Genomic DNA, 24915 nt, shown 5'->3' with positions numbered 1-24915 from the left:
GCTAAGCCCACTAAGCCACAACCCAAGCCCTACCTGGAGTGTGGCTGAACTGTGGGATTCCAGGGAGAGGAGAGCATCACGAACCTGAAGAAAGAACTCAAACTCCCCCCCCCCCAAAGGAAGTAGGGAGCCATAGAAGGCTCTAGAAATGGAGTGAGGTCTATTTTCACTGCAAAGAACTTTGAGGACCACAAACTTTCTCAAACCAGACCTGTGATGATGGTGAGCTCTCTGGGGAAATCCCAGAACATAGAGAGATCACAGAGGGAGAAACATGTAAGTCTTCATTATACTATCCTCTAACCTCTCCCCTGGGGTAACTGCTGATTCCATACTGGCGTGAGTCCTGGGAGACTTGCTTCAAGGCTGATTTCTTCATTTTCACAGCTGTGGGCCATTCCATTGTGAAGAGCCCACAATTGACTTAGCCTGTTTCTACCTGAAAAGGTTTTAGTTTGCCTTGAATTTCTGCTGATACTGGGGCAAAGTTCCTGTTTGCCAGTTCCCCCGTTTCTCCCCAGGAAGGGGGTGGGTGCACTGTGGGGCAAGCTTATCTTTGCTACATAAGACGTTGAATTGCATCTGAGATGACCGGCCCATCAGCCTCGCCATACACACATACATGTGTAGTCTCCACGCGTCGTTGGCAGTCAGCGTGAGAAAGGCGTGCCTCCTGTCAGCAAGGAGAGAGATACAGCTTGTTTCCGTCCACTCTGTTGTTTCTGTTTGGTTTGACTCTTTGAGTCAGGGGACTGACTGGTTGTGTCGTCCAGGCTAACCTCAAACTCCCTCAGTTGGAATGACAGGCTTGAGCCACCAGGTCTTTCTGAGACCTTGTCATATGAGCTGTGGCGTATTTTACAGCCAGGGAGCAATTGACTCAGGCCTATGTGATTCATTGAAAAGTTACTTCTCCTTTTCATTCTTCTAGATGACACAGCCCTTCCTAGGAGTGAGGTGGAGTGCCCAGGCTTAGGGGGACCCCTTCCTAAGTCACAGCCCTGTCATCCTGGCCAGTGTTCCAGGGTTTGGTACTACGATGGAAACAGTGACTTATGCCTGTCCCAGTGTGAGTGTCTTTGAATGCCAAGCACACCGAGGACAGTGGCCATCAGCCAAGGCCATATGAGATCCTGCCACAGCCCCCCCCCCCACCCTGCATCTCAAACTGTAATATAATCTAGAATATCAGAATGGCACAGAAGGAAGAAACAGACAGACAGCCTTCCTGGGCCAGGGGAGGCCGCTGCCTCTAAGCCATTCCCTCCCGTGGGCCCAATTGCTATGTTGTGACAAACTGAGGCCAGCAGTTGTTTGGGAACACAGCCAACAGCCCCCTGCCCACTTTTGGGCACCCCCACAACTCAGGCGTCCCCCACTCACTGTCAGCACCACCAACTAGGTAGGATCCAGTAACTCTGTCTCCTTATTTTCCTCAGGACCCACAGGGCTGAGGCAGGGTGCTCTGTTTGGAGAGAGAGCCTTTCTCGCCAGGCCAGATTGGCTTCCACCGCTCAGGTGGTGAGCCTGTTGACCACTGGTGAGAGGTATTTAAGGCGCGAGGTTTGGAGGCTGGTATGAGTAAGCAGCAGGCCCGCCGCTGCCTGTGCCATGGCTCCAGGAAGCGTCTCCAGCACTTCTGTCTCCTCTTCTCTATCCAGGGACACATCACCCCCTGGATCATCTGAGCTCTCTGGGACTGACAAACCAGGTAAGCAGGGAGGTGGAATTCTTTCCATTTAGGTCAGAGTCCCTGGAAGCCCAGTGATAAGAGCTGGGAAGGCGCACACAGCTATAGAGACCAGTTCCCACCACACAGATGGGGGACCCAGTCATGGAAGGATGGTCCTGGGGGCATAGCTGGTTTGGGACTATGGATGAAGACTCCGGTTGCGGGCTGCCAGTGGCCCTGCTATAGAAGAGGTCTCTGGCGGCTTGTAGTTTCATCTGGCTTTTTCTTTCTACTTAAAAAACTTCTCTTTCACCGGGCGGTGGTGGCGCACGCCTTTAATCCTAGCACTCAGGAGGCAGAGGCAGGCAGATCTCTGTGAGTTCGAGGCCAGCCTGGTCTACAAGAGCTAGTTCCAGGACAGGCTCCAAAGCTACAGAGAAACCCTGTTTTGAAAAAACAAAAAACAAACAAAAACAAAAAACCCTTCTCTTTCTTTTGAGTCTGAATTTTGCAATCATTTTGATAGCGTAGTTTCTGAGTTTAAATCAAGTACTTGCAGCTGGTGGGTCCTTCCACCCCCGTACACTTCTCTTCCCCAACACCCGCCCCCCCCCCCCACTTCTCTCCCAAGCCCTCCACTCCCTTGAAGCTTTTCCAAAGAACTGCATGGCTTCCCCATGTTTAACACGCAGCGACCTTTAGTATGTCGCCATGCGTGGCCACGGCCACATCCTGTTTTAGAATTCAATCACTTCCTAAGAAGAAAAGCTGAGCTGTAGCTCCTGGCACTCACGCCCCAGCCTCACTCCACCTGTGTCTGTGGGCTCACGTCATCCCGTGCACGGCCCTGTGACTGGCTTTTTTGCTTGCTTATATTTAGAAACACTCCCTGCTGTGGCAGCTCACGTGTCCGTCGTCTTCATGGCCATGTAGTACTCCAGGGCACCTGCATGTATGTGTGGTCAGGCATCGGGTTGCTTCCACGTTTGGGCCGTCAGAAATAACCGCTCGTGCGCACTGCTGGTGGGCTAGGGACAGAGCCCAGGGCCTCATGCACACTCTGATGCACACTGGGCATCTCTCTGACGTGGCGGCCCAGCCCCTTCACCCTCGTGCACCAGTCTTCACTTACATTTTCACTTTTTGTGGGGGGGTCACACTCCCAGGAATGTGATTGTTTCTGCCTTTTTTTCCCCCAAAATAAGTCTCTTTGAAACCTTTTTTAAAATTGAGAGAGGTGGGCATGATAGCCACACTTGGGAGGCAGAGGCAGGTGGATCTCGGAGTTCAAAACCAGCCTGGCTTCCTTGGTGAGTTCCAGGCCAGTGAGAGCCACAGTGGGAGGCTGTCTCGATCCCCTCCGCCGATTATCTGTGCGCACGCGGAGGTCAGAGGATGGCTTTGTGGAGCTGGTTTTCGCCTTCCACTGTGCGTTCCCAGGATTGGACTCAGATCATCAGGCTTGGCAGAAAGCTCCTTTACCCACTGAGCCAGCTTGCCGGCTCCCTTTAGTTTTACTTGTATTATCCCATAAACGAGACCATTTTCAAGCAAGTATATATATATATGCTTTGTGTGTGAGCATAGTCCCCTAAATCCTCTTCCTCTCCCCCTTCTCATTAGTTCCCTTTTCTCCCCAGTTTCACTTCCCCCTTCATTCCATCTGTGGACACAAGGGTCTCTATCTGCAGAGCCTAAGACCCACAGATGATGCTGATACCTGGTTAGCAGACGGCTGGGAGCAACCGAGCCCCTCCCCTGTGCCCATCGCGCTCAGCCATCCTCAGCTGTGGCTGCTGTTGCCCACCCACCGGGCTATCTCAGACACGTGCCGGCGTTTCCGCTGGAAGCAGTCCAGGGTTGGTTTCCAAAGGACGTGAACCTTTCTGAAAGCGCTGTCGGGCCTAGGAGGAGCTCGGCACTACTGCGCCTGCCTGGCATGTGAGCACTGTAAAAACAACCACGTAATCTGTTAGCACACCCAGATTGGGACCATCGCTAATGCTGCCTTTCTCCCAGCATTTATGAATATTTGGTTGCTTTATTTCTTCAGTTGGATTTTGTGTTGGTGTGTGTCTTATTTTTGAGGTACCACCTTGTTTACTATTTCCAGGCAACTTAAGGTTACCAATCTTTTCACTTCAGTGTCTGGAGTCCTGGGGTGACAGGTGTGTCCCCACCATGCCTGGATTTTTCCAGGGTGGTTATTTTGAGTCCTTCTGAGTCTCAATAGGGTGCTTGGGCCTTTTCTTTGGGTGACTTGTGTGTGAGCTAAGTCAACACACAAGCCTCACTGAGCTTCCAGATTGCTTCTCTGCGCCCATATGCAGCTGTAGCCGCCCGTGGGCAGCTCACCTTACCCAGCTTCGCCTCTTTAAAGAGAATATTTTTCAAGAGAAGAGGAACTTCGTGAGCCCCATAGGGCCAGTGGTCAGTGTAAGGCTTGGAGACTGGCAGCCAGTGACACAGGGAGCCAGGTTTTAGTTGGTGCTTTGCCCCACCATGGTCAGGCCTTGACTGGGGTGGAGGGCGGGCAGTCTGGGTGATGCCCTGCTGTCTATCCCACAGTTCCAACTTCCAGCAGAGCCCGAGTAGTCAAACGGAACCCACCGATGCTCCGTATGGTGCTGGAGGCTCTGCAGGCCCAAGAGAAGCGGCAGGGCACATCCGTCGTTGCCATCAAGGTCTATATCCAACACAAGTACCCAACAGTGGATGCCACCCGCTTCAAGTACCTGCTGAAGCAGGCCCTGGACACGGGCATGCGTCGAGGCCTCCTCGCCAGGCCTGCCAACTCCAAGGCCAAGGGTGCCACTGGCAGTTTCAAAGTGAGCTACGGACATGGAGGGGAGGCCTTAATGCAGGGTTTAGCACATGCTGCTTCTCACCGCTACCCACACCTCCACAGCCCTTCTGTTGGCCCACATTGTGTGGTCTGGGAGCCTGCATAATATCAGGGTCTGAGTATGGCTTACCTGTGTCTGCCCCACAGCCACTGACCCATAGCTTCTAGAGGGGACTATGGGACAGTCTCTACTAACCACATGTGGTGTCTGGGATGTGGTTACCTCAGGAAGTCCCAACACTGGGTAAGAGTATGTGGGGCAGGTGGCTCAACAGGATCTTAGTGGCACCGGCTGGGCCATCTCCCTTCTCAGCCTGTATTCTTAGAGACATCAAGGAGAGATGAGGCTTCAGGGAGCAGGGGCAGAGGGGGTGAGACACAGTGAGGCTTGGGGCTATGAGGGTGAGAGGCAGAGAGCAGCATCGGATCCTTGGAAGTGAGCGGTGGGGCACTCCGGGGAGAGGGCAGATTAACACCAGGTGAAATTTGGGAGGACTACAGAGGTGCATGTATCTCCTTCCATCCCCCCCTTCTTAATCCTGATATTGGGAACATGGCTCCTTTGCTGTTTTGTGTGGGGTACAGGGGTACCCAGAACATCTGTCCTTACCCCCACCCCATTCTCTTTAGCTAGTTCCCAAGCCTAAGAGGAAGAGAACCTGTACCTCGATAGCCCCAAGGAGAACTGCAGATGCCAAGGAGAAAGCCCCCAAAAAACCCAGGGAGCTGAAGACAGACCACGCCAGCAAGCCCAAGATGGAGACAGTGGCTCTAAAACCAGGACAGAGGAAGAAGGCTTGTCCCTGTTCAGCAGCCACCTTGGAGAAGGCGCCTAAGAAAGTCAGCAAGTCAAAACTAGAAGAGGTCAGGAAGGCCCCCCTAAAACCAAACAAAGGCACATGGGCCCCTCCCACCATCAACAAGATAGGCCAGAAGGCCAAACACAGTAGAAGCAGGCAAGGTAAGAGTGGGAAGGGTTGGAGGGATAGGAGTTGCCAGCAGCCACTGGGGAAGATGGGAGGGACTCTCTAGGGAGCAGGTTTTGAGTGTTGACCTGGATTGTGGGGGGTGGAATCCAGAGACTCCAGGGCCCAGCACAGCCCTGAGGAGGGGTCAGGGAAGGCTTCCTGGAGGAGGCACCCTACAGGCATCTGTGCTAAAAGAAGGTATAGCTTTTGAAGAGCTGCCGGCGGCTGTCTATCTCAGCAGTCAGAAGTCCAAGGAAGTTCTGAATGACAGAAGGGAGTCTAGGCTCACCTGAGGACTGTGAGCCACCATGGGGGTTTTTTAGCAGGATGACGGCGAGAGGGCTAAAGACAATCAAGGAAGCTGACCCACACCCTTATCCTAGCACTTGGTGATGTAGAGGCAGGACGATTGGAAGTTCAAGGCTACATCTTTAGGTTTATATCAAGTTTTGAAATCAGCCTGGGCTGCATGAGACCCTGTCTCAACCAAACCTACCCTCCTGCAAATGATAGATAAACATAAGAAGTTCCACCATTGGCTGGTAGGCAGCAAAGCTGATAGGGGGTCTGTCTGCTCTCTGTATGGGGAGGCGGTCCAATTTTAGTGCTCCCATGTTGTGTAGGGGAAGCATCTTGTCCAAACTGGGACCCGAGACTCGGGGGTAAAACAGCTGGCTAGGTCACGTGGCCTTCAGTTGTCCAGGTGATGACCTGGGGACCTAGGCAGGCTGGGAACTCTAGAGCCTCTAGACCCTTTGCCCCTTACTCCTCCTTTTTCCAGAAGCTGATGCTCATGGGAAAACCAAAGATGTGTGTGAGAAGTCAGAGCCCTCAGCCAGCAAGGTAGGTAGGTGTCTATTGCTCCCTGGGTCTCAAGTCCTCCCAGGCTTTGTTTGTGGGTTCTGGAAGGGGAGCACAAGTCTTTGTTCTTGTGAGGTGAGCACTCTACTGGCCAAACAATCTCCCCACTGCTAGGACTGCTTTCTTACAGGTCCAGAGTAATGTTGCTTCCCTCGCCAAAAGGAAGATGACAGCCATGGCCCACACTGGGTCTAAGATGGAACACAAGACCAAAGTACCTGCTCCTCCCCAGGACTCGGGAAACAAAGCAGAACCCACACATAGGGTCAGGAAAACAAAGACCCCTGAGAACCCCCAAAAACCTGGGTTACCACCCAAGACCTCATCCAAAGCTCCCAGCAAGAAGGCTGAGGCTGGGAACTAGGACCAGGTTTGAGGAGATGGCCACTCTGAGTTTTTATTCCTTGTCACGATGTTTAATCCTAACTTATTTATCAATAAAGATGTCTTTTTGTTCACACATTGGTGTGTTGGACACTGGACCGCAAGGCAGGAAGGCCCAGAGGGGCAAAGGTAGATTTTGAGGACTTGGGAGCAGCTGGTGTCCTTAAAAAAGACCCTCCTGGCTTCAGGATGGGAGATGAAGGACTCAAGGGACCAAGACCATTGCAAGCTTCTTCTGAGCTTGACCATGGACAAGCCTCCATTCAGAGGGGCAGATTCTGGCTTGGGGGACCAGCACTGTTGTCTCCAGAGGAGTGTAGTTCTGGTTGCAATTGTATTTTATTTAGTGTGTGTAGATGTGCATGTGCCATGATGTGTGTGTGTGTGTGTGTGTAGGTCAGATGACAATTTGAGGGGGAGCCCTTCCACTTTGTGGGTCCCAGTGATGGAATTTTGTTATCAAGCTTGGCAGAAAGCAAATTTGCCTGATGAGTCATCTCACCAGCCTTTGGTGTAGTTTTCTATGGAGGGGGAGAGGTTGCTAAGCAGGGCCCCAAGTCTGGGTAGGTGCATATTCAGCAAGAGACCGAGAGGGTACAAAGGCGCCGTATTGGTTACTTGTCCATGTTGCTATGATAAAGAGTTGGCAGAAGAGACTTAAAGGAAGGTTTATTTTGGCTCCCAGCTTGAAGGGACATGGCCCACTGGGCAGAAAAGGCCACAGTAGCAGCAGGAATGTGAGGTGGTGGCTTACGTTAATAGTCAGGGACAGAGACGGATGAATGAGTGCGGGTGCTGGGCCCAGTGTGCTTTCTCCTTTCTACTCAGTGTGGGACTCCAGCCCACAGGACCGATGGCCGCACCAAAGTTCAGGGTGGGTCTTCCCACTTAAGCATCTCTAGAAGGAAATGGCCTCAAAGACATGACCAGTGGTGTCTCCAAATCCAGTCAAGTTGGTGATCAATATCAACCCTCACAAGGCCCAGTACAGGGACAGGAATATGCTGGACATCCCTATGTGGCCACAGCCCAAAGGGAGAGGACAAGTTATGGGGACAAAGTCTGTGCTGCTTTAAAACCATCTATGAGACCCTTCCCATGGGTAGGGAAGTAGGCTTCCTCTCCCTGAGTCTGAGCTCTGCATGCTTGACCAGGGGGCAAGGCCAAATCTGAGGCTCCAGCTTCAGAGGATGCAGGAGGGTTCAGCGGGTATAGTGCTGGCTACATAATCATGAGGACCAGAGTTCAAATCCCCCACATAAAAGCTGGGTGTGGCAATGCATATCTATAACCCCAGTGCCAGGTGGCAGAGACAAGGATCCCGGGGGCTCACTACCCAATCAGCCTGCGCTAAAAGGGCAAGCTCCATGTTGAGTAAAAGACTCAAAATGGCTACAAAAAAACAAAACAAAACAGGGTCAAGGGCTGGAGAGGTAGCTCAGTGGTTAAACATTTGCTGTGTAAGTCTGAGACCAGAGTTGAACCCCCAGAGCCCACATATATATGCCCAGTGGGCATTGTGCCCACCCTGGTAATTTCAGCCTCAGCAGGTCGAGTTAGTATGCTAACTTGTAGAGTTCTGTTTTTGGTTTTGGTCACTTTGATACAATCTAGAGTCACCTGAGAAGAGGAAACCTCAGTTGAGAGAATATCCTCACCAGATTAACCTGTGGGGAATTTTCTTGATTAATGATTGATGTGGGAGGGCTCAGCTTACTATGGGCTGATGGTCCTGGGTTCTATAAGAAAGCAGACTGAGCAAGCCATGGGGAGCAAGCCAGTAAGCAGCACCCCTCCGTGGCCTCTGTTTCAGTTCCTGCTTTCAGGTTCCTTCCTTGAGTTCCTGCCATGACTTCCTTCAGTGATGGACTATAATGAGGCTGTAAACTGAAATGAACCCTTTCCTCTCCAAGTTGCTTTTGGTCATGGTGTTTCATCACAGCAACAGAAACCCTCACGTAGATGGGACCCGCAGAGCAGGGTGGCTGGCAAGACTAGTCGTATCCATGAGCTCTGGGTTTGATTGATACTGCTCTGTGAACAAGGAGAAAGCTGTTGGTGATCCCTGACATGCTTACACATATACACGTGCCCACACACATGCAAACAGGCATAATCCACAGAAATGGGGGTGGGTGGGAGAAGTGATTGAGGAAACCATCCCATGTCAACCTCTGGACTCTACACATGCACGTGTAGGTGAGTGTACCTGAACACACGTGTGCACACACATGTAGTTTTAACTTCTGAAGTTTCTTGTATTTTCATAGATATCCTTCACGCTGTAGGGAAGTCAGTACCACCCACGGAGAGCCAAGGCGCCCAGTTCAGCCCTGAGCTTCAGGTCACTGCTGCCCTGGGAGTGTAGCACCTCTGAGCTCCCCTGCTGACACCTGGTAGAAAGGGACAATGTCCCCACGGCAAAGGCCTAGGCAAAGTACTTGCTGCTACTCTTGGCACTTGAACATTGGAACGGTCGGACAGGACCCGCAGCCAGGGTCATGGGATGTACGCAGTCCCCACCAAGAAGAAGGACATCACAAAGGTAGGGCTCAGGGCTCTGGGTTTATTGTCAGTTGTAAGGAAAGGGCGGAGGTTGGGGGAGGGGGAGTGGCCTAGGGACATGGTGGACGCCATAGCCAGCCAGAGCACCCCTGTTGTAGCACAGATGAGGGAAGAAGTGGCCTTCAATATGGTGGGTACCAGGGACACTGAGTGCCTAGTATGGGGCTCAGGGCTCTCTGTTGTCCATGGTTTCTCCCCCTGGAGTCTCTCAGAAAGCTGTGTCTAGTTCTGTCAGTCCCTGGGGTATCAATACCGTGCCTGCCAGCAGGCCCCGAGGGGCACCCGGCAGATGGCAGGCTGGCATTTCCCAAGCAGAGAGGCTCAGCTTTTGTCTCTGCTCCTGCATGGAGCCGACATGGAGCTACAGCCTGTAGCCTCTTGTCTCCAGGAGCTAGGGGCCCATCAGTCCTACCCCAGTGACAAGGTGGGAAGAGACCTTGAACCATCTTAGACTTGCAAGATCACCCTCCTCTGTGGTGGTTTCCCCCACTTGGCAATCTTGAGGATGCTCCATCCAGTTCCCTGCTTGGTTGCCCATGGCTGCCAGGTGCATCTTTGGGGACCTGGCAAGGACTGCAGACAGTTCATGGAGGTTGCCCACCTGGCAATGCTAGTGACCCTGGAAACCAGATCTGTGCGTCGGCTCCCTTCTGAATGTCAGCAAGGAGCTGTATGGTAATGAGACGCGTAGCCAGACTGTGGAATATCTAATGACTTAGAAAACATGTCCCCGACATATTGTTGCATAAGGGAAAAGTCAGGCTTCAGAGCAGTGTGGACTGATCTGTCTTCACTCCTGGCCCCACTCAGGCAAGGGTGCTGGCCTTATGTGGCCGGCGCCTTGTGTGGCAGTGTCCCCGCAAGCACACTTAAGCTTTTCTTCTCCGGGGGTCTTCTGCAGTTGTATTTTTCTGGGAATTGTGAATCCATTCTGGAATCATCCCTCATCATCTGGGGGAGGGGGGAACCAAACCCATCAAATCTGCCAATAATTGAAATTAGCAAATCTGTTCCTTAATAAGAACCCCCAGCATCAGAGACCTGAAAGATAAAGCTGGTCCCTCCACCCGCAACCGTCACAAGAGAAAGCTATTTTGGGAGTGAGGTTGTCACTTTTTTTGAGCTGGTGAATTCTAGGTTGGGTATTGGCTTATTGTTGGAAACTCTTGGCGAGCACCGTGGGGACTTTTCTTCTCGAAAGGATACTTGTGCCAATGGCCGTTACTCAGGCTGGTCCTGCCACACCCTGCTTCTGGGGAGAATCTCACTGGCTCAGCCCTGAGGCACTGGGCCCCCAGGGGGCTCAGTGTGTGTCACCCCAGGTTAGATGGTCAGGTCCAACTGCTGTGGGAAGAGTATAGGTGGCAGTTGGCTTCAGGAAGACCAGATGAGAGATTTGGGGTGTGGGTGTGGTCATTTTGGAACCCCTCAAACTTGGAGGTAGAGACCTGCCTAGAGGGAGGGTGTTGGGCAAGGAGAAAGGGATCCAGATGTTTTGTTCTCTTTGGCCTTCTTGGCTGTGTGAGCCCTGAAGACCCTTTCACCTGCTTGGCACTTTCTACGTCTACGAAATGAAGACAAAACGTCTGCTTATCTTAGGTTTGAATAAAGACAAGGTAGGGAGTGCGTGCGGCTCAGTGGAGAGGGTGTGCTGAAGCCAGCTCAGGGCCCTGGGGTTCATGTTCAGCTTATCACAGATGGGAGGTACATGAGGTGACCTTTCCTGGGTGGCAGGGCGGTCCATGGGGATAGAGGGCACAGCCTTAAACTCCCAGCAGGCAGAGGTCTGCCTTTAGGTCATGTCTACGGTAGGATGCAAGGCCAGGCTCTGCACTTCCTCTCTGCCATGAACGGGATGAAGAAACAGGCCCATCTCCCCCCTCGGCCATCTTAGGACAAAGGCTGAAGCCCATAGGAGGTTTTCCCAGCAGGCTTTTATTATAAAGAATGTTCCAGAGAGTCCCAGTCTTCCCCTCCAGCCCAGCCTCCTCAGGCTCTGAGCCAGTCCCAGTGGCTATGGAGGGTGGCCTGTGCTGGGGACAGGGAGTACTTTCTGTCTCCTGGAGCAGTGGTTTCCAGTGTCGCACCGGGAGCCCCTGGGGACCCGTGGGTCTTCTGCACAAGCAGCAGCTATTCACAGTTGGTGCGCGATACGTTTTCTTTTTTTAATATATAAAAGATTTAAAAAACAAAACGAAAAAGTGGTGCTCTTTAGAAACACTTCCAGGAAGATTGGGTAGTCCAGCTACAGTCCCGCATCCTCGACCTTCCCCTTTCTGGGGGACCAGGAACCCCCAACCTGTCTCCTTCTCTCCACCATTCTGTGGGCAACGGGCACTGCCCCTGGTGCCGCTGGCCGATGGAACAACAATAACAAAAAATCTGACCCTGCTTGGAGCTGTTGGCGGCCAGGGCCCCCTCTGGGGGAGGGACACAGACAACTTCTCGGTGGCTGAAGCAGAAACTGCAGGATCCCCTCTGCCAGGTGGATGAGGTAGTGTTCTGGGATATGGCCACCTCTCCCAATGTGTGCTGAGCAGCCTGGGACAGAGCGAGCAGGCAGGCGCGGTCCAGGCTGTCCTGGTTGGCTGGAAAGCCTTCTCGGGGACTGGCAGCGATGCTCAAAGCCCTTGTCCTAGAGCCAGGTCTCGGGCAGGTGGAGGGGACAGAGATGCCCCAGGGGACGAGGCTGAGAGCTCTGCAGCCAGGCACTAAGAGGTCAGTGTCCTCCCTCCTACCCCAGCAGGCTCCTCTTTGTCAGTTCCCTGCCCAAGTTAAGAGGAGGGGGGAAGAGACCAAATGGAGGCCCAAGTGGCCTGCGCACCGTCTCCCTGGCAGTAGCTCCTGGTCACTCTTCTGCCTCAGGCCTCGCTGTAACACTCATAAATATTGTTCTCCATCAGAGCCACCACCTGCTCAAACTTGTGCTGTAGCTGGGTCCTGCGGGCAGTGGGGTTGGCCTCCAGGGCAGCCATGATCTGAGGGGAAGCAGAGGGTCAGTTGTACCATGCCTTTGATCTTGAGAGGGCACTCACCGGTGACCTCATCAAAGTGCCAACACCCCAGATGAATCTAAAGGGGGAAGTTCGTTTTTATGGGCCGAACTTTAGGCCAATCTTGGGTGCGAGAACTCACCTGTGGGCGATACCTCTTAGCGTATTTATAGATCTCAGCCATGGCCACGTTTGTATTGAACTCATTCTGGTATTTCTGTAAAGATGGGGCGAGGAGGAAGGGGAGACTTAACCCTCCGGGTTAGGACCCAGCTCGCACAGTCCAATCGGACTAATTCAGGCCCCTCCAACCCAGGAACACACTGGTTTCCTGGACCCAAAATTCCAACCTTCCCACATCTTCTGGAGGGCACGCCACTCCATCCTTGGACTTCGGGAAAAATATGTTGATGGAGGTGTAGGCAAAGGAGAGAAACTGAGGCTGCCCCCAAATTCTTACCGTGTCTCCTGCCCCAATCTGCCCCACTGCTACTACCTCCTTGCCTAGGCCCCACAGGCCACCTACCCGAGACTCCTCGGCCAGGTGTGCATTCATTTCCTGTTCGCTGAGAGGAGTCATGTCCTGGATCTGTTTGTAATAGCGCTGCACGATCTTCCTGTATTCGGGGATCTCCTTTGCGTACAGAAGCTTGTTGGTGGGCGAGTCCTGGGCAGGGAAGACCACAGCAGCTGGGTGGCTGGACTTGTCCCCACTGCCACCTAGAGGGCCTTAGTGGGTCCTTGACCACGGTTAAGTAACCCTCACTCAGTCACACTTTGGACCAGGGACGACTCTGGCTCTCCCTGTCTCTTGCACGAAGGCCTTGGCCCACTATGCTGGGGGCTGTCGGGCTGGTGACCCTCAGAGGGACTTTCAGTTAATGGGAAGAGCTCTGGGCTGTGGGCCAGCAACCCTCTGCTGCACGCAGCCCGCAGCCTGTCTTGTTTACACCCTTATTAGGGTGAGGGGATTGGTGGCTGAGATGGCTGGAAGCTGGTTCCCGGCTGCGGGAATGCTTCCCACCCTGCACTTCCAACACCCCAAAAGCGCCATGTGCTAAGTATGCTGGCAGCTCTTTGTTGTCACGGGATGCATGTGTGAAGTGGTGACATTTCCTTTCCCTTGTGGGCTCAGACTGTTGGGCTAGAGACAGGGCCCTGCCTTCACCCCACAGTGCCAGCCTAGCTCTGCGATCCCATGGGTGCTCATGGCCTCAGAGTCCTGGGCTACCTAAGCCAGGTCACCTCTCTTCCCAGAAGGCCTTGTGGCTTCTGCTTTCTGAACCAGCATTCCCTCTGCCGTTGGTAGGTACCTCTGGGGCTCCCTCTGGTCTGCCACCCACTCCCTGCCCACTTTAAATGATTCAGATTCAGGCAAGCCCCTTCCCCTCCTCAGGAGTAGCCGGAGTAACTAACCTTGCCTAGCTGGAGGTCAGAGATGGAGCAGGCATCGATGAAGGCCTGCGCGATGACAGACAGGCAGGCATCGATGTGGTCTGTCTTCTCTATGTCGAAGACAAACTGGGGGTTTTTTAAGATGTTCACCCAGAAGCGGAGGGGAAGGCTGTGGGGCAGGGATAATGGGGGTGCAGGAGCTCAGTGGGGGGTTTTGTAGGTCAACAATGCTGATTCTTATAGCCCCTGTAGCTTCTGGGCACCTCGCCCTTCCCCTGCCAGCTAGAGACAACCCTCACCCCAAAGAGCCTCCCTCCCCTCGCTAGCTAGCTAGACTCCTGGTTCTCATTAGAAGCCCCCACCCTGCGGCCTGAGTCCAGACTCCTCCCCCACTCGGCCTCGCACGCAGAAGGCAGGGCTGACTGTCCTCAGGAGGCCAGAGGGGGTTGGGGACAACCCCCTTCTCAGTCCTGCAGAGCCTGGGGTGCCTGCTCCCCTGAGCAGGGAGAAAACAGCAACTAAAGTTGTACCGGCATTTCTCTGAGGGTCAGGCTGAGAGTTTTGGGTCCTTCTTGGTGGGGTATGTGACCCCCCCAAAAAGCTAAGATGGGCCTCAGAGGAAGCTACGAACTGGGTGTATGAGTCAGAGCTGCGTGTATACTGCCATTCCCCAGGCTGTGCGACCTTGGGCCTGGATGGCTGCTGCTCTAAGGGCCTTGGCTTCCCTCGGTATGATGGGGGCAAGCAGAGAGGGAGGCAAGGACAAGCACATAGGATGCTTGCTGGTCTTACAGAGGGGAAACTGCAGCACAGAGAGCTAAGTCTCTCACCCAAGCCAGACTCTGCTTCTTGGTGCCCTGCCTACCCCGATGCCATCACATCATCTGTGCCCCACCCCAAGGCCGCCACCTGTTGGTCTTCCAGATGTGCAAGGTGTCAGGGTCAGAGATGCCTCTCTTCTCAGCCTGCTCCTCCAGGAAGTCGAAGAAGTACTTGACGGCCAGGGGGGGCTTGTCCTCGCGGATGCTCAGGATAGCTTTGAACAGGTCATCCAGGAACTTCTGCAGTGTGCCCTGCAGGGAAGACGTGGGCATTAGCCCAACCTCAGAGCATCTTTTGATTTTATGTGCATTGGTGTTTTGCCTGCCAATATGTCTGTAAAGGTGTCAGATCCCCTGGAACTGGAGTTACAGACAGGTGTGAGTTGCCATGTGGGTGCTGGGAATTGAACCTGTGTTTTCTGGAAGAGCAGTCAGTGCTCTTAACTGCTGAGCCATCTCTCCAGCCACCCCACCCCCAGCCTCAAGAGTCTTGACTGCGATTTGTCCATGACACTTTCTTGGAGGAGTGGGAGTGCTCATCAAGACCCTGAGGCACGGGGACGGGGTCAGGATGTGGGCTCTGGGTGCTGGCCTGAGTCTTTCGACCTGAGGATATGAAAGTGCCCCTGGGTCCTTTGCTACTGGGTGGCAGAAAGAATACACAGACTTCTTCTTGGAACACAGGGCCCCCTTCAAGCCCCTACAGGGGTGGAGACTGAGGTGGAGCCCACCTTGGTAGAGAGCAGGCGGGTCAGGTAGATCTCTGGCAACACCTTCTTGCGGTGGCTCTGCCGGTGGGACTTCTTGGGCTCTACCAGCTCATCTGTGGGCAGCACCTGCAAGATGGGCAGGGTTGGTACCCTTCCCAGGCACCCGCCTCAATTCTCCCATGGAGTCTGACCTGTGATCCCAGCCCCTGGGCCCACCCATTCCCTCACCCACTCTGGCTTTTCCCAGGGCCTAGGAGCACTTTCCTGGAGGCTCCAGGAGGCATTAAGCCAAAGCCACGCCCAGCAGAGCCAGCTCCCCAGGGTCTGAGGCCGGGCACTCACCAAATGGAAATACTTTTCTGTGTCCAAGTCTTTTACTGCAAAAGGGAAACACACAATAAACAAATGAGGGGGAGGGGAGGGCAACCCGAGTGGGTGGGGGAAGAGGGGGCAGAGAGAGAGAGGGAGATGCCCAGAGAACAAGTTGTAGAGAGATGGAGAGCCAAGATCTGACTTTTTCACCTCATGGGGGAACCCTGGGAACCCCCCTCCCCAGGATCTGGGCCTGGGGCATGTGAGGACGTGGCCTGGAAGCAAAGGGCCATAGCAGCCAGCTTGGACCTGGGCATGGTTGGGGCCTCCTGGGGCTTTGCTCTAGCTGCTGGAAGCAATCAGCTTTGATACAGCATGGAGGTGAAGCTCCTCCCCTCTCCCCGCAAGCCTCAGTTCCCCCAGCACCGCTCAGAAGGATCCCAGGAAGGTACCTCCCTCACACCCGCCTGGATCCCTTCCCCAGCTCCAAGCCCTACCTCGGCCCAGGGTGTTGTCCTTCTTGTCTGTGAGGCTCATGGCTAGGGAGGCACCCTCAGGAATCTGACAGAGGAGAGGTGAGGTCAGAGATCAGAGGTCAGAGAGGAGAGGGGACGGGGTGGCTTGGTCAGGTTGGGCACCTTGTAGTGGGCCAGTGTGTTCAGTTTCTTGCGGCCGTCCTCCACCACTGAGGTGTCATCCAGGTCCCGCAGGACATAGCTCTGGGTGCTTGAGGCAAACCATTCTGGAGGAGAAAAGGGGTATCAGGGCTAGGGAAGTGGGTGGCCCCAGGGGCAGCCATTAGCCTGGGCCACAGAAGCTTCCCCTTCTCCTTTTGGAATCAAAGCAGGCCTAGCTCTGGGTGCTCGAGGCAAACCATTCTGGAGGAGAAAAGGGGCATCAGGGCTAGGGAAGTGGGTGGCCCCAGGGGCAGCCATTAGTCTGGGCCACAGAAGCTTCCCCTTCTCCTTCTGGAATCAAAGCAGGCCACACCCCTTTGGGAGCCCAGCTGTTGACCCTAACTGTCCGGAGTTAGAGCACAGGCAGGGCCTGGTGCAGCGTGAACTTTTAGGAACGGTTTCTGGTAAGTGGTCTGTGACTCCTACACATCCTTCAGATCCCAGCCCCCCAAGCCCTCTTCGAGGAGCATTTCTTGATCGCTCCCTTGCTGTTGCCCACAGCTGCAGAACAAAAAAATTCTTCCTTAAGGGGAACTCCAGGGCCTCGACTAACACGGGGAAAGAGGCTGCAGCGGCCAGCAGCCAGGCACGGCGCCTGCCCTTGCCCACCGAGGTCCACGTCCTCCGCCCGCGGCCACTGCGAGTAGGGTACATTCTTGCAGAAAGCTTCCAGGATCTTCTCCTTCACCTGCGTCAGGGTGTCGGTGTCCATGGCCCGCACGCTCAGAGAATCCATACCACAGCCCTGGAAGGACACGTTCAGGTTCTGCACGAGAGAGGGGGCAGCAGCAAAGAGCCATCGTCATCATCAGGTCTGGTGACCAGGACAGCCCAGCTAAGAACACCCACCCACTAGTGGACCAGTGCCCTGGCCCTGGCCCTGGCTCACCCGGGGCTTAGCCTCGATGTTCTCCCTCAGCAGCCACTCCTCATTGAGCGTGTAGCGGGCTTTGCCTGTGATGGCGTCGATGGAGCCTTTGTTGATCTGCTGCTTGATGGCGCACAGCAGCAGGAAGAAGGGCTCACCCACTGTCTCCTGTGAGCGTGAGGGTTGAGGGTCAGGACTCATCGCACCGCTATCTCCTCTGTGTTCCAGGCTCTAAGCTCTGGTCCACAAGTGTGGCACATACTCCCCATCCCCTTCTCCGGTGGATGTCGACACCCACACCCTCTCTGGAGTGTCTCCCCTGCATCCTAGCCACACATCCAGGGACCAGCCATCCTCACTGAGGCTCAGAGAGGGCAAACACCCTGTCCAGCGCTGCACAGAAGGCAGAAGCAAAACTTGAACTCTGGACTCCTATGCCTGAGTCTTCCTACAAAGCTGGAATGTGCTCGGGTACGGCTGAGTGGACCCAGGACCCAGAAGAAGCCTCGGGGGAAACCCAAGATGGATGCTTCTAGGGAGTGTCAGCCCAGTCAGGTTTCACATCCTACCTCCTACCACCACCACCATCACCACCACCGCAGCCTCAAGCTGACCTTCGCCATGGTGAATAGGTTTGGAGGGAAAATGAGTTTGTCACAGTACCAGACTGCTTTGGCGGCAGTGCCAAGGCAGCTGCCAGCCCTGCTTCCTGCTGTAGTGGTTTGGCCTGGGAGTCACCAGCACCCCGTCATCTGACGGAGGAAGGCCAGGCGAAGGTCACCCGCAGTGGCTCTGAATGTGTCTTCTCTCCTAGTGTCTCCATTTCCCTTCTACTCTCTAACTGTCCCAGGATGATCCACAGGGCTCCTAGGCTGGGGTCTCTCATTTGACAAAACGAAACTAAAGTCCAGAGAGGGTAATAACTTGCCCAGAACCACACAGCTAGGTTGTTCCAGCGACCAGACACAAGCCCAGAACAGTTAAGGTTCTGGTTCTGGGTCATGTCCAGGCCTTTGCCTTTCTTGAAGGATGCCTAGGTGACCCTTGGACCTTTGCCACCACAGGGTAGTTGGATCCTGGGGCAGGCCCTCGGGTTGTTCTTTGTGACGTCCTAACTCCAGAGAGAAGCCCTGGCTCCCTAAAGCTTCCTCTCCTGATCTTGGCCCTGGGCTACTCACTTGGCCTTGGACTCCTTGGCTCCTTCCCACTGAGCCCTCAGGGCTCAGGGTGAGTCACCTGCTTCAGGAAACCCTCCTGGCTTTTCCAAACAGTCATCAGTCAGACTGACTAAGCTCTGCTCTACGGCAGCTGCTCAATACTTAAAGTTTTGCTTCTGTGTCCCCCCTCTTCCCTAAGGAAAGGAAGGCTCGGGAATGCAGGGGCCTGAACGCCTCCAAATACTGCTCCCCAAGGAGGGCTTGAGGACTAAGGCTAAGGGACAAGAAGATCTACCAGCCTCTGTCTGCCTGAGAATGCTATGTGCTCTTGGAGCAAGCTAGCCAGCCAGATCTTCTCCAAGCTTCCATTTCCCCACCTGCCCAAAGGGGTCCCATTGAAAAGGCACCCACCCCAACACCTTAATGAAATTAGGTTTGCCTGCAGGGGCGGAGCTTCAGGGTGGGGTGTATGGGGGTGGAGTGGGCTTACCCTCAGGCAGCCATACATGCAGATGGACATCCAGTTGGTAAGCATCTTCTCTACCACTGACTCGGTGCGCCGCAGCATGAGCTTGGGGTTCTTGGCCGCCGAGGCATCGATGAGGTCCACCAGCAGCTCCTTCATGATGCTTGTGTAGTACTCCAGCTTGCCGTGCAGTGCAATGGTCAGCAGTGACGCCAGGCTGCACCTGCAGGCACGGAGTGTAAGGCCGAGCCACCTCCTTGCTGGACCCAGGTGGCCCTCGGTGGAGGCTCCCACAAATTGCAAAGCAATGAGGAACTCCTGGGAGTCTCGGGGCCTGCGACTTGATTTTCAGTGGGTGACAGCTGCCCCGGGGATGTGGGGTTGGCTGGGGACCCATGTCCCTGCATCTCCCATAGCCTCCCTCACCTGTCCCGCACAGCGAAGTCCTTCTGCTGCTCCAGGGCGTGGACAAAGATGATAAGGAAGTGCTTGTTGTTGAGCAGCGAGGAGAACAAGCTGATCCCCTCCTCCATGCTGGGCCGACAGTGTTCTGGGATCTGTGGACATGGAAGGAAAAACTGGTGCTCTGCATCCCAGGAGGCCCCAGAGGGGCAACGATGGCTGTAGGGAACCCAACATGCCCTCTCTGTGCCATTTTCCTGTGTAAGCAGTAGGTGGCATGAGATCATACGCCCAGGCTCTCTGCCTGGCCTCAGGGACCAGTACCCCTGAACGGATGCTTGAATGCCTCTCAGAAGGGAGGACTGTCCACCTTCTAATGATTTGGATCATTGGGTGCAGGCCCTTGGGGCCGGGCACTCACGTTCCACTCTCCCAACAGCGGGTGGGTTTCCTGTGGCGGGGTGTTGCCTTGGGAGTTGAGGGTCTGCGAGGGTAGCACGTACCGCTCTTCATAGAGGGAAGAACACTGCGGAGAGAAGCCAGGGCTTTAGCAAGGCAGACTGGCAGGCACCTGGGTCACCCACACATGGGGGAGAGTGGCAGGGCCACCTGGTGGCCAAGGGACCCTGGCTCCCTAGAGGGGCACAAATCACTGTGTAGCACAGCAAGGGACCGGAGGCTCAAGGGCAAACCAAAGTCACTGAGTCGTGCAGTGGGGGAGATGGAGGCAGGCAGGCTGCTATGCTCTATGGTTGGGAAAAGCTGGGGGGAGGGGTTCCTGAAATGGTGGAGCCAGGTGCTCCCTCGGATTATTTACTGCACAGGGGGCAGTAAGCCCGTGGACCCTGGACCATCAAGATGAAACGGGCACGTGGAGGCCGGGACATCTGGCCAGGACCTGGGAGAGTCCTTGTTTCCCTACTCCGCTCCCTCGGTGTGGGGATGGGGAAGTCAACAGGGGGACATGACAGCAGTCTTCCACACAGAAAGCTAAACATCAAAGCAGGGAGAGAAAAGGAACCGGGGTGGCTACGGGCAGGAGTGCAGGCCCCACAAAGGTGCCTCGATTCAAACTCCCCGTGATGATCAACGCATGTTGGAGGGTGTGTACCTTGGGGAAGAAGGTACGAGTCACAAAGTGCTTGTATTCCAAGAAGGGGATGCCCTGGCTGCGGTTCAGCTCCTTGGTGAGATCCGTCATGTCTGTCTGCAGCTCTGCAAAGCCTGTGAGACAGACCAGCAGCTGTGAGTGATCCTGCCCAGTCAGGTGCAGCGCCACCTGACCCCGCTACCCACCTTTGCGAATCTCCTCGCGGATCTGAGACTCCATCTCTTCCATCTGCAGCAGCGTCTTCTGCCAGTAGCGCTCGGCACGGCGGCTCTTGGTGCAGAAGACGAACAGAGCTGTGGACGGCAGAGGGGCGGCTCAGGTCCCCAGGGCCCATGAAAAGGTGTCAACGGGAACCTGCTAAGGCAGCCTGTGGGCCTGGAAGGACAGGGTCTACCCACGAGCCTCAGTGTCTCTGGGCAGGAGCAAGCAGGTGTCGTCCTCAGTCCCTCTGCCCTTTGTCCCTCCCCCGACAACTCAGGGCTGGACAACCCTTGATGACTTTTCTTAGAAAGAGAAATGTGTCAAAGTGCAGTCACCAGGGCCTTTCTCTGAGCAGAAGAATTATGGGCAATTTGTTTCTTCTGCCCCGATGTGCCTTGGGAGTTCAACTTTTCAAAGCAGTACACAGTACCTGCCTGTCCTGTGAGGCATGGTGTATCCATTGGTATATAGAGAAGTACTATGGGTAGTATTTTTAGGAACAATATATCTAGTGTTCATCTTCTTGCTTTCCCTGATACTTTTTTATATTGGATAGAGTAATTTATATTACTATTACTATTTGCACAAGTGATGGCAAAAAAAAAATCTTGGCAAAAAAACTTGTGCAAATATGAGGACCCGGGACTGATCCCCAGAACTCATATAAAAAGTAGGGCACAGCGGCATGAGCCAGACATGTGAGTGCTGGGAAGGCAGAGAAGAGAAAGATGGATGCCTGGGGCTCGCTGGCCTGCAAACCAGGTGAAGTCAGTGAGCTCCAGGTCCCAGTGAGAGATCCTGTCTCCAAATCTAGAGGACAGCCACTGAGGTACCCCACCTCTGGCCTCCAAATGCACACACAGACTGTGTAACCCATCCGTTTACACACCAGGGTGTCTGAGCCTAACCACGTGTCACGTGACCATCAGAGTTACCCAATTTTAGAATATTCTCACTGTCCAAGGGAGACCCTTACCCTGTAAGTACTTCTCCCCCTTCCCCCCTCTCCCAGATAGCCACTAATCATTCTGTCTCTATGGATTTGCCTGTTCTGTCTCCTTCAAGTAAACAGTTGGGCAATATGTAGCCTCTTGTGTCTATCTTTTTCATTGTCCTTGTTTTCAAGGCCCATCTATGCTGTGGAATATTCCTTTTTATGGCTGACAACTCCATTGTATGGATATACCACATTTTATTACACACTTAGCATTAGATGGCCATTGGGCTGTTGTGACCTCTTAATTATTATAAGTAATATTGCTACGGACATCTGCGTATAAGATTTTATGCGAGCATGTTTTCCTTGCTCTTGGGTAGGTATCAAGTGTAGATTACTGGGCCAGCTGTTAGGAACTGACAGGCCATTTCCCAAGGAAAGCGGACCTTTGTCCCCCCACCCAGCAGTACAGAGAGGCTCTGCTCTCTCTGCCATGTTGCACACATTGCTTTAACCCGCAGGATCATTTCCCCTGAGCAACCTCTCTGCAGCAGCCTCCAAATTCCTCTGCCTTGTATCCAAAGCCAATTACGGTCTGAGTACAGAAGGTCTGACCAGTATCTGCCACCTTCTAATTGTGCCCACTCCTTACCCACTCTCAGGGATTCACAGATGCCCTCCCGACTCTCTCGCGCAGGAGACTTACCAACCACAGAGAGCAGCAACAGGACACTGCAGATGACAATGGACACGACGATGGCCGTCTCGCTGCCCCCCAGCTGCAGTGTGGCGATGGTCTGGTTGAAGTTCCCCACCTGGATCTGTGCACAGTGGGGTGGCACATCAGGCTTTGCCAGAGCTGTGCCTCAGCTCTTCTCACTAGCTGTGTGACCTCCTGATTAAACTGAGATCCAGCGTTTGGCAGAGAGGCCAAATCAACACAGGGCTGTGATGACAACAGCCTAGGAGAGGTCACAGGGAAGCTCATGCGGTCTGGCTGTCGTCTTGGAAACAAGTGAGGTATAACTCAGCAGGAGGTAGACAGACGCAGTACAGCAATACCTAAAAGCCACCCCTGCCCCGCCCCGCCCCTCCAGACTGTCTCTGCTCTACTCCATGATGCTACACAGAGACAGGCTGTGGGCAGGACACACTCTAGGTGGGACACCAAAACACGCAGGAGCAACTTTTTAATGGCTTCTGGTGCCAACTAATGACTTAGGTCTCAGTTTCTCCATCTGTCAAGTCAGGGTATAAAGCTCTGCTTCGCGGAGACCTAAGTTACTGGGTATGAAAATACTCAGTGACCTCTGTACCCAGAAGCCAGGCTTGCCCACCTCCAGAGCCCCGCCCACTCACTGTGATGGGCAGCTGTCCCTCAGCTGTGCCCAGAGACTCATTGACTGAGCAGTGGATGACTCTGTCTGAGACGATCTGGATGTCGCAGGACACCTGGCCAATCTTGATGTGGTACTCATGGCTCTCGAGCCCTAGGCTGTCTTGCTCCTTCTGTGGGTATACATGGGATGCTGGGATGGGGGTGGGGTTCCCAGGTCAGCTGCCCCCGGCTCCCATTACCCAGCCTCCCAGCCAGATGCTCACATGGATGACTAGGGTAAGCGGCTCCCCTGGGTGATGCTTGATCCACTTCTCCCTCTTGGCTGTGGAGAACTGTGGATTGGGGAGGTAGTCCAGACGGAACCGGCTGCCCCTCTGTGCCTCTGCAGGGTCCAGCAGCTCCTCGGCCGCTTCGTCTGTATACGTCCGGCCATTGATGAAGAAGTCTACGGGCGCTGAAGCATTGCTCAGGGCTCCAGGAGATGGGCAGGTGATGAGTGTGGAGTTGAGAACCTTGCAGAACTGGGTAGGATGAACCCACGAGGGTGGAAAATTGAAGGATGCGGGTAAAGGGGGGAGATGGAGAGGTCAAGAGGAACAGACATAAGCTGGCTGCACGGGACAACCTCGGCCCCCAGCCCCTCACCCCCATCTACCCCGGCCCCTCACCGTGGGCTCCCGGCCGATGTGGTGTACCGCCATTGATACATTCTGTACCATGTGGAAGCGCTCGCCAGCCACAGTGATGGTCCTGCCACCGCTGAGGGGACAGCAAGACTTGTCAGGCTCCCCGCAGCCCGGACAGTGAGACAGAGTGGGCGTGGGTGGGTCTGGATCTCACCTGACAGGGCTGCGGCCTGGCCGGATGGCAGTGATGACTGGGTTCTGCATGTACCAGAAGGTAAGGTTTCCATGCACGCAGCCCCGGCTCTCAAAGCGCACACACACAGGCACTAGAGTGGGCAGGGTCCCCCGAGGCACAGTGCAGGTGATGCTGGTGGCCGTGCGCCTATGGGGAGTGACGAGCGGATGACGTAAGTGTGGCCCTTTCCAGTTGCTCACCCACTGCACGTGCCCTGGCCTTGTCTTCTGCCACTTCTGCCCAGTTTCTCCCTCCCACATCCACTCCAAGCCAAGAGGGGAAAAAGCTAGGCATACCCGGGTGATACCTATGGAGGGGGTCACCCACCTCCCAGCAGCCAGACTGTGGGCATGGCTTACGTAAGGTCCGTGCAGGGGTCTGTGTCATTCACCAGGACCTGGAGCATAGAGCCTACATGGAGGTCACTGCCGTGAATAGTGATCCTGGTGCCCCCTGCCTTTGGACCCAGGGCAGGCTCCAAGGAGTGGACCACGGGTAGCTGGGGAGAATCAAAGGGGTCAGGCTCTAGCTGCAGGCTTGTGGGGCGCGAGCTGGATGGCAGGTGGTGGTTGCCTACTTACCACATAGGAGAAGTGCTCCCGCGACCTGCCCTCCTTGGAGGCGTTCACGGTTACCACGTCTGAGAAGACCCCTGGTGCGGGTCCTGTGGCACACACGATCCTGAGGACAGGCAGGCATGTGGGCGGAAGGTGAGCCAGTACCTGTGTCTGCCCATGGGGCCTGCCTCCCACTCATGCCAGAATGCCCACCCAAGTGTTTCCCACGGGCAGTGGTCACCCTAGGGTTGGCCAAGCAGGGACACACCACTCCACTGTTTCCCCCACACCAGGCAGTTTGCCCAGCTAGTCTGGGTTAGCCACCTGTTGCCATTCTCGGCAAGCCTGGATCAGAGCCTTCCAACAGGAAGTCCCGCTAATTTCCTGCTTGCAGAAATCCCCAGAGGCCTTTGGGCCCAGCTACACCCGATCTTTATACCCCATCAGAGCCCCCCAAACTTTACTAGTATCAAGTAGTTCTCATCAGAGCAAGACTGATGTGTCAGGGAAAGCCCAGAGGGCTTCCCAGAAGAGGCACCAGAGTGCTGGCAGGAGAGAGGAGTGGCCCAGGCAGAGACAGTGGGAGGCCCAGTCATTGCAATGTGCCATTGTGGGGGCGGGGTGAGGGTTAGGTTGGCATGCCTGACACTCACTCCTCTGAAACTGTGTATCTGTCAGCCAGGGGTTCACAGGGTACACTGCCAATCCACACGCCGTGGGCCACATCACTGAACCGGCGGCCCAGGTTCCTGCCGCGGATGGTCAGCAAAGTCCCGCCGTCCAAGGGGCCACTCAGAGGCTCGATCTGCCGGG

The 24915-nt window shown here is 54.7% G+C and overlaps 2 protein-coding genes across 3 annotated transcripts in view; one reads left to right on the top strand and one right to left on the bottom strand.

The window, feature by feature from the left end:
• Window positions 1-1611: 1611 nt before the first annotated feature.
• H1-8 (H1.8 linker histone) lies at window positions 1612-6710 on the top strand. Its single transcript, XM_075981985.1, has 5 exons — window positions 1612-1711; window positions 4241-4500; window positions 5148-5478; window positions 6267-6328; window positions 6477-6710. The coding sequence occupies exons 1-5, from the start codon at window positions 1612-1614 to the stop codon at window positions 6708-6710; spliced, it is 987 nt and encodes a 328-aa protein (XP_075838100.1).
• A 4500-nt stretch (window positions 6711-11210) lies between these two features.
• Window positions 11211-24915, bottom strand: part of Plxnd1 (plexin D1) — a 38878-nt gene continuing 25173 nt past the window's right edge. The window contains exons 13-36 of one of the 2 annotated variants that reach the window (XM_075983078.1): window positions 24756-24907; window positions 24127-24226; window positions 23905-24044; window positions 23525-23692; window positions 23353-23443; window positions 22948-23205; window positions 22705-22854; window positions 22052-22166; window positions 20393-20500; window positions 20208-20320; window positions 19518-19622; window positions 19121-19251; window positions 18719-18917; window positions 17093-17239; window positions 16813-16969; window positions 16165-16268; window positions 16024-16087; window positions 15557-15591; window positions 15236-15340; window positions 14593-14756; window positions 13705-13852; window positions 12815-12955; window positions 12431-12505; window positions 11211-12273 (exon numbers count right to left, since the gene is read on the bottom strand). In XM_075983078.1, the coding sequence (XP_075839193.1) occupies window positions 12157-12273; window positions 12431-12505; window positions 12815-12955; window positions 13705-13852; window positions 14593-14756; window positions 15236-15340; window positions 15557-15591; window positions 16024-16087; window positions 16165-16268; window positions 16813-16969; window positions 17093-17239; window positions 18719-18917; window positions 19121-19251; window positions 19518-19622; window positions 20208-20320; window positions 20393-20500; window positions 22052-22166; window positions 22705-22854; window positions 22948-23205; window positions 23353-23443; window positions 23525-23692; window positions 23905-24044; window positions 24127-24226; window positions 24756-24907 (3087 nt within the window). In that variant the 3' untranslated portion in view covers window positions 11211-12156. The other variant, XM_075983079.1, reaches the window with a different exon arrangement.

Source organism: Microtus pennsylvanicus, chromosome 8 (assembly GCF_037038515.1).
Source record: "Microtus pennsylvanicus isolate mMicPen1 chromosome 8, mMicPen1.hap1, whole genome shotgun sequence".
Lineage (NCBI taxonomy): Eukaryota > Metazoa > Chordata > Mammalia > Rodentia > Cricetidae > Microtus > Microtus pennsylvanicus.
Note: the sequence above shows the minus strand (reverse complement) of the source record. Positions and strands in the feature narration are given on the sequence as shown.

What these genes read in the sequence shown, in the direction of transcription:
- H1-8 (XM_075981985.1), top strand. Translation starts at nt 1,612, where the DNA reads ATGGCTCCAGGAAGCGTCTCCAGCACTTCTGTCTCCTCTTCTCTATCC. An exon ending in ACACAGTAGAAGCAGGCAAG is followed by an intron (nt 5,479 to 6,266) that starts GTAAGAGTGGGA and finishes TCCTTTTTCCAG; the next exon opens with AAGCTGATGCTCATGGGAAA. An exon ending in CAGAGCCCTCAGCCAGCAAG is followed by an intron (nt 6,329 to 6,476) that starts GTAGGTAGGTGT and finishes GCTTTCTTACAG; the next exon opens with GTCCAGAGTAATGTTGCTTC.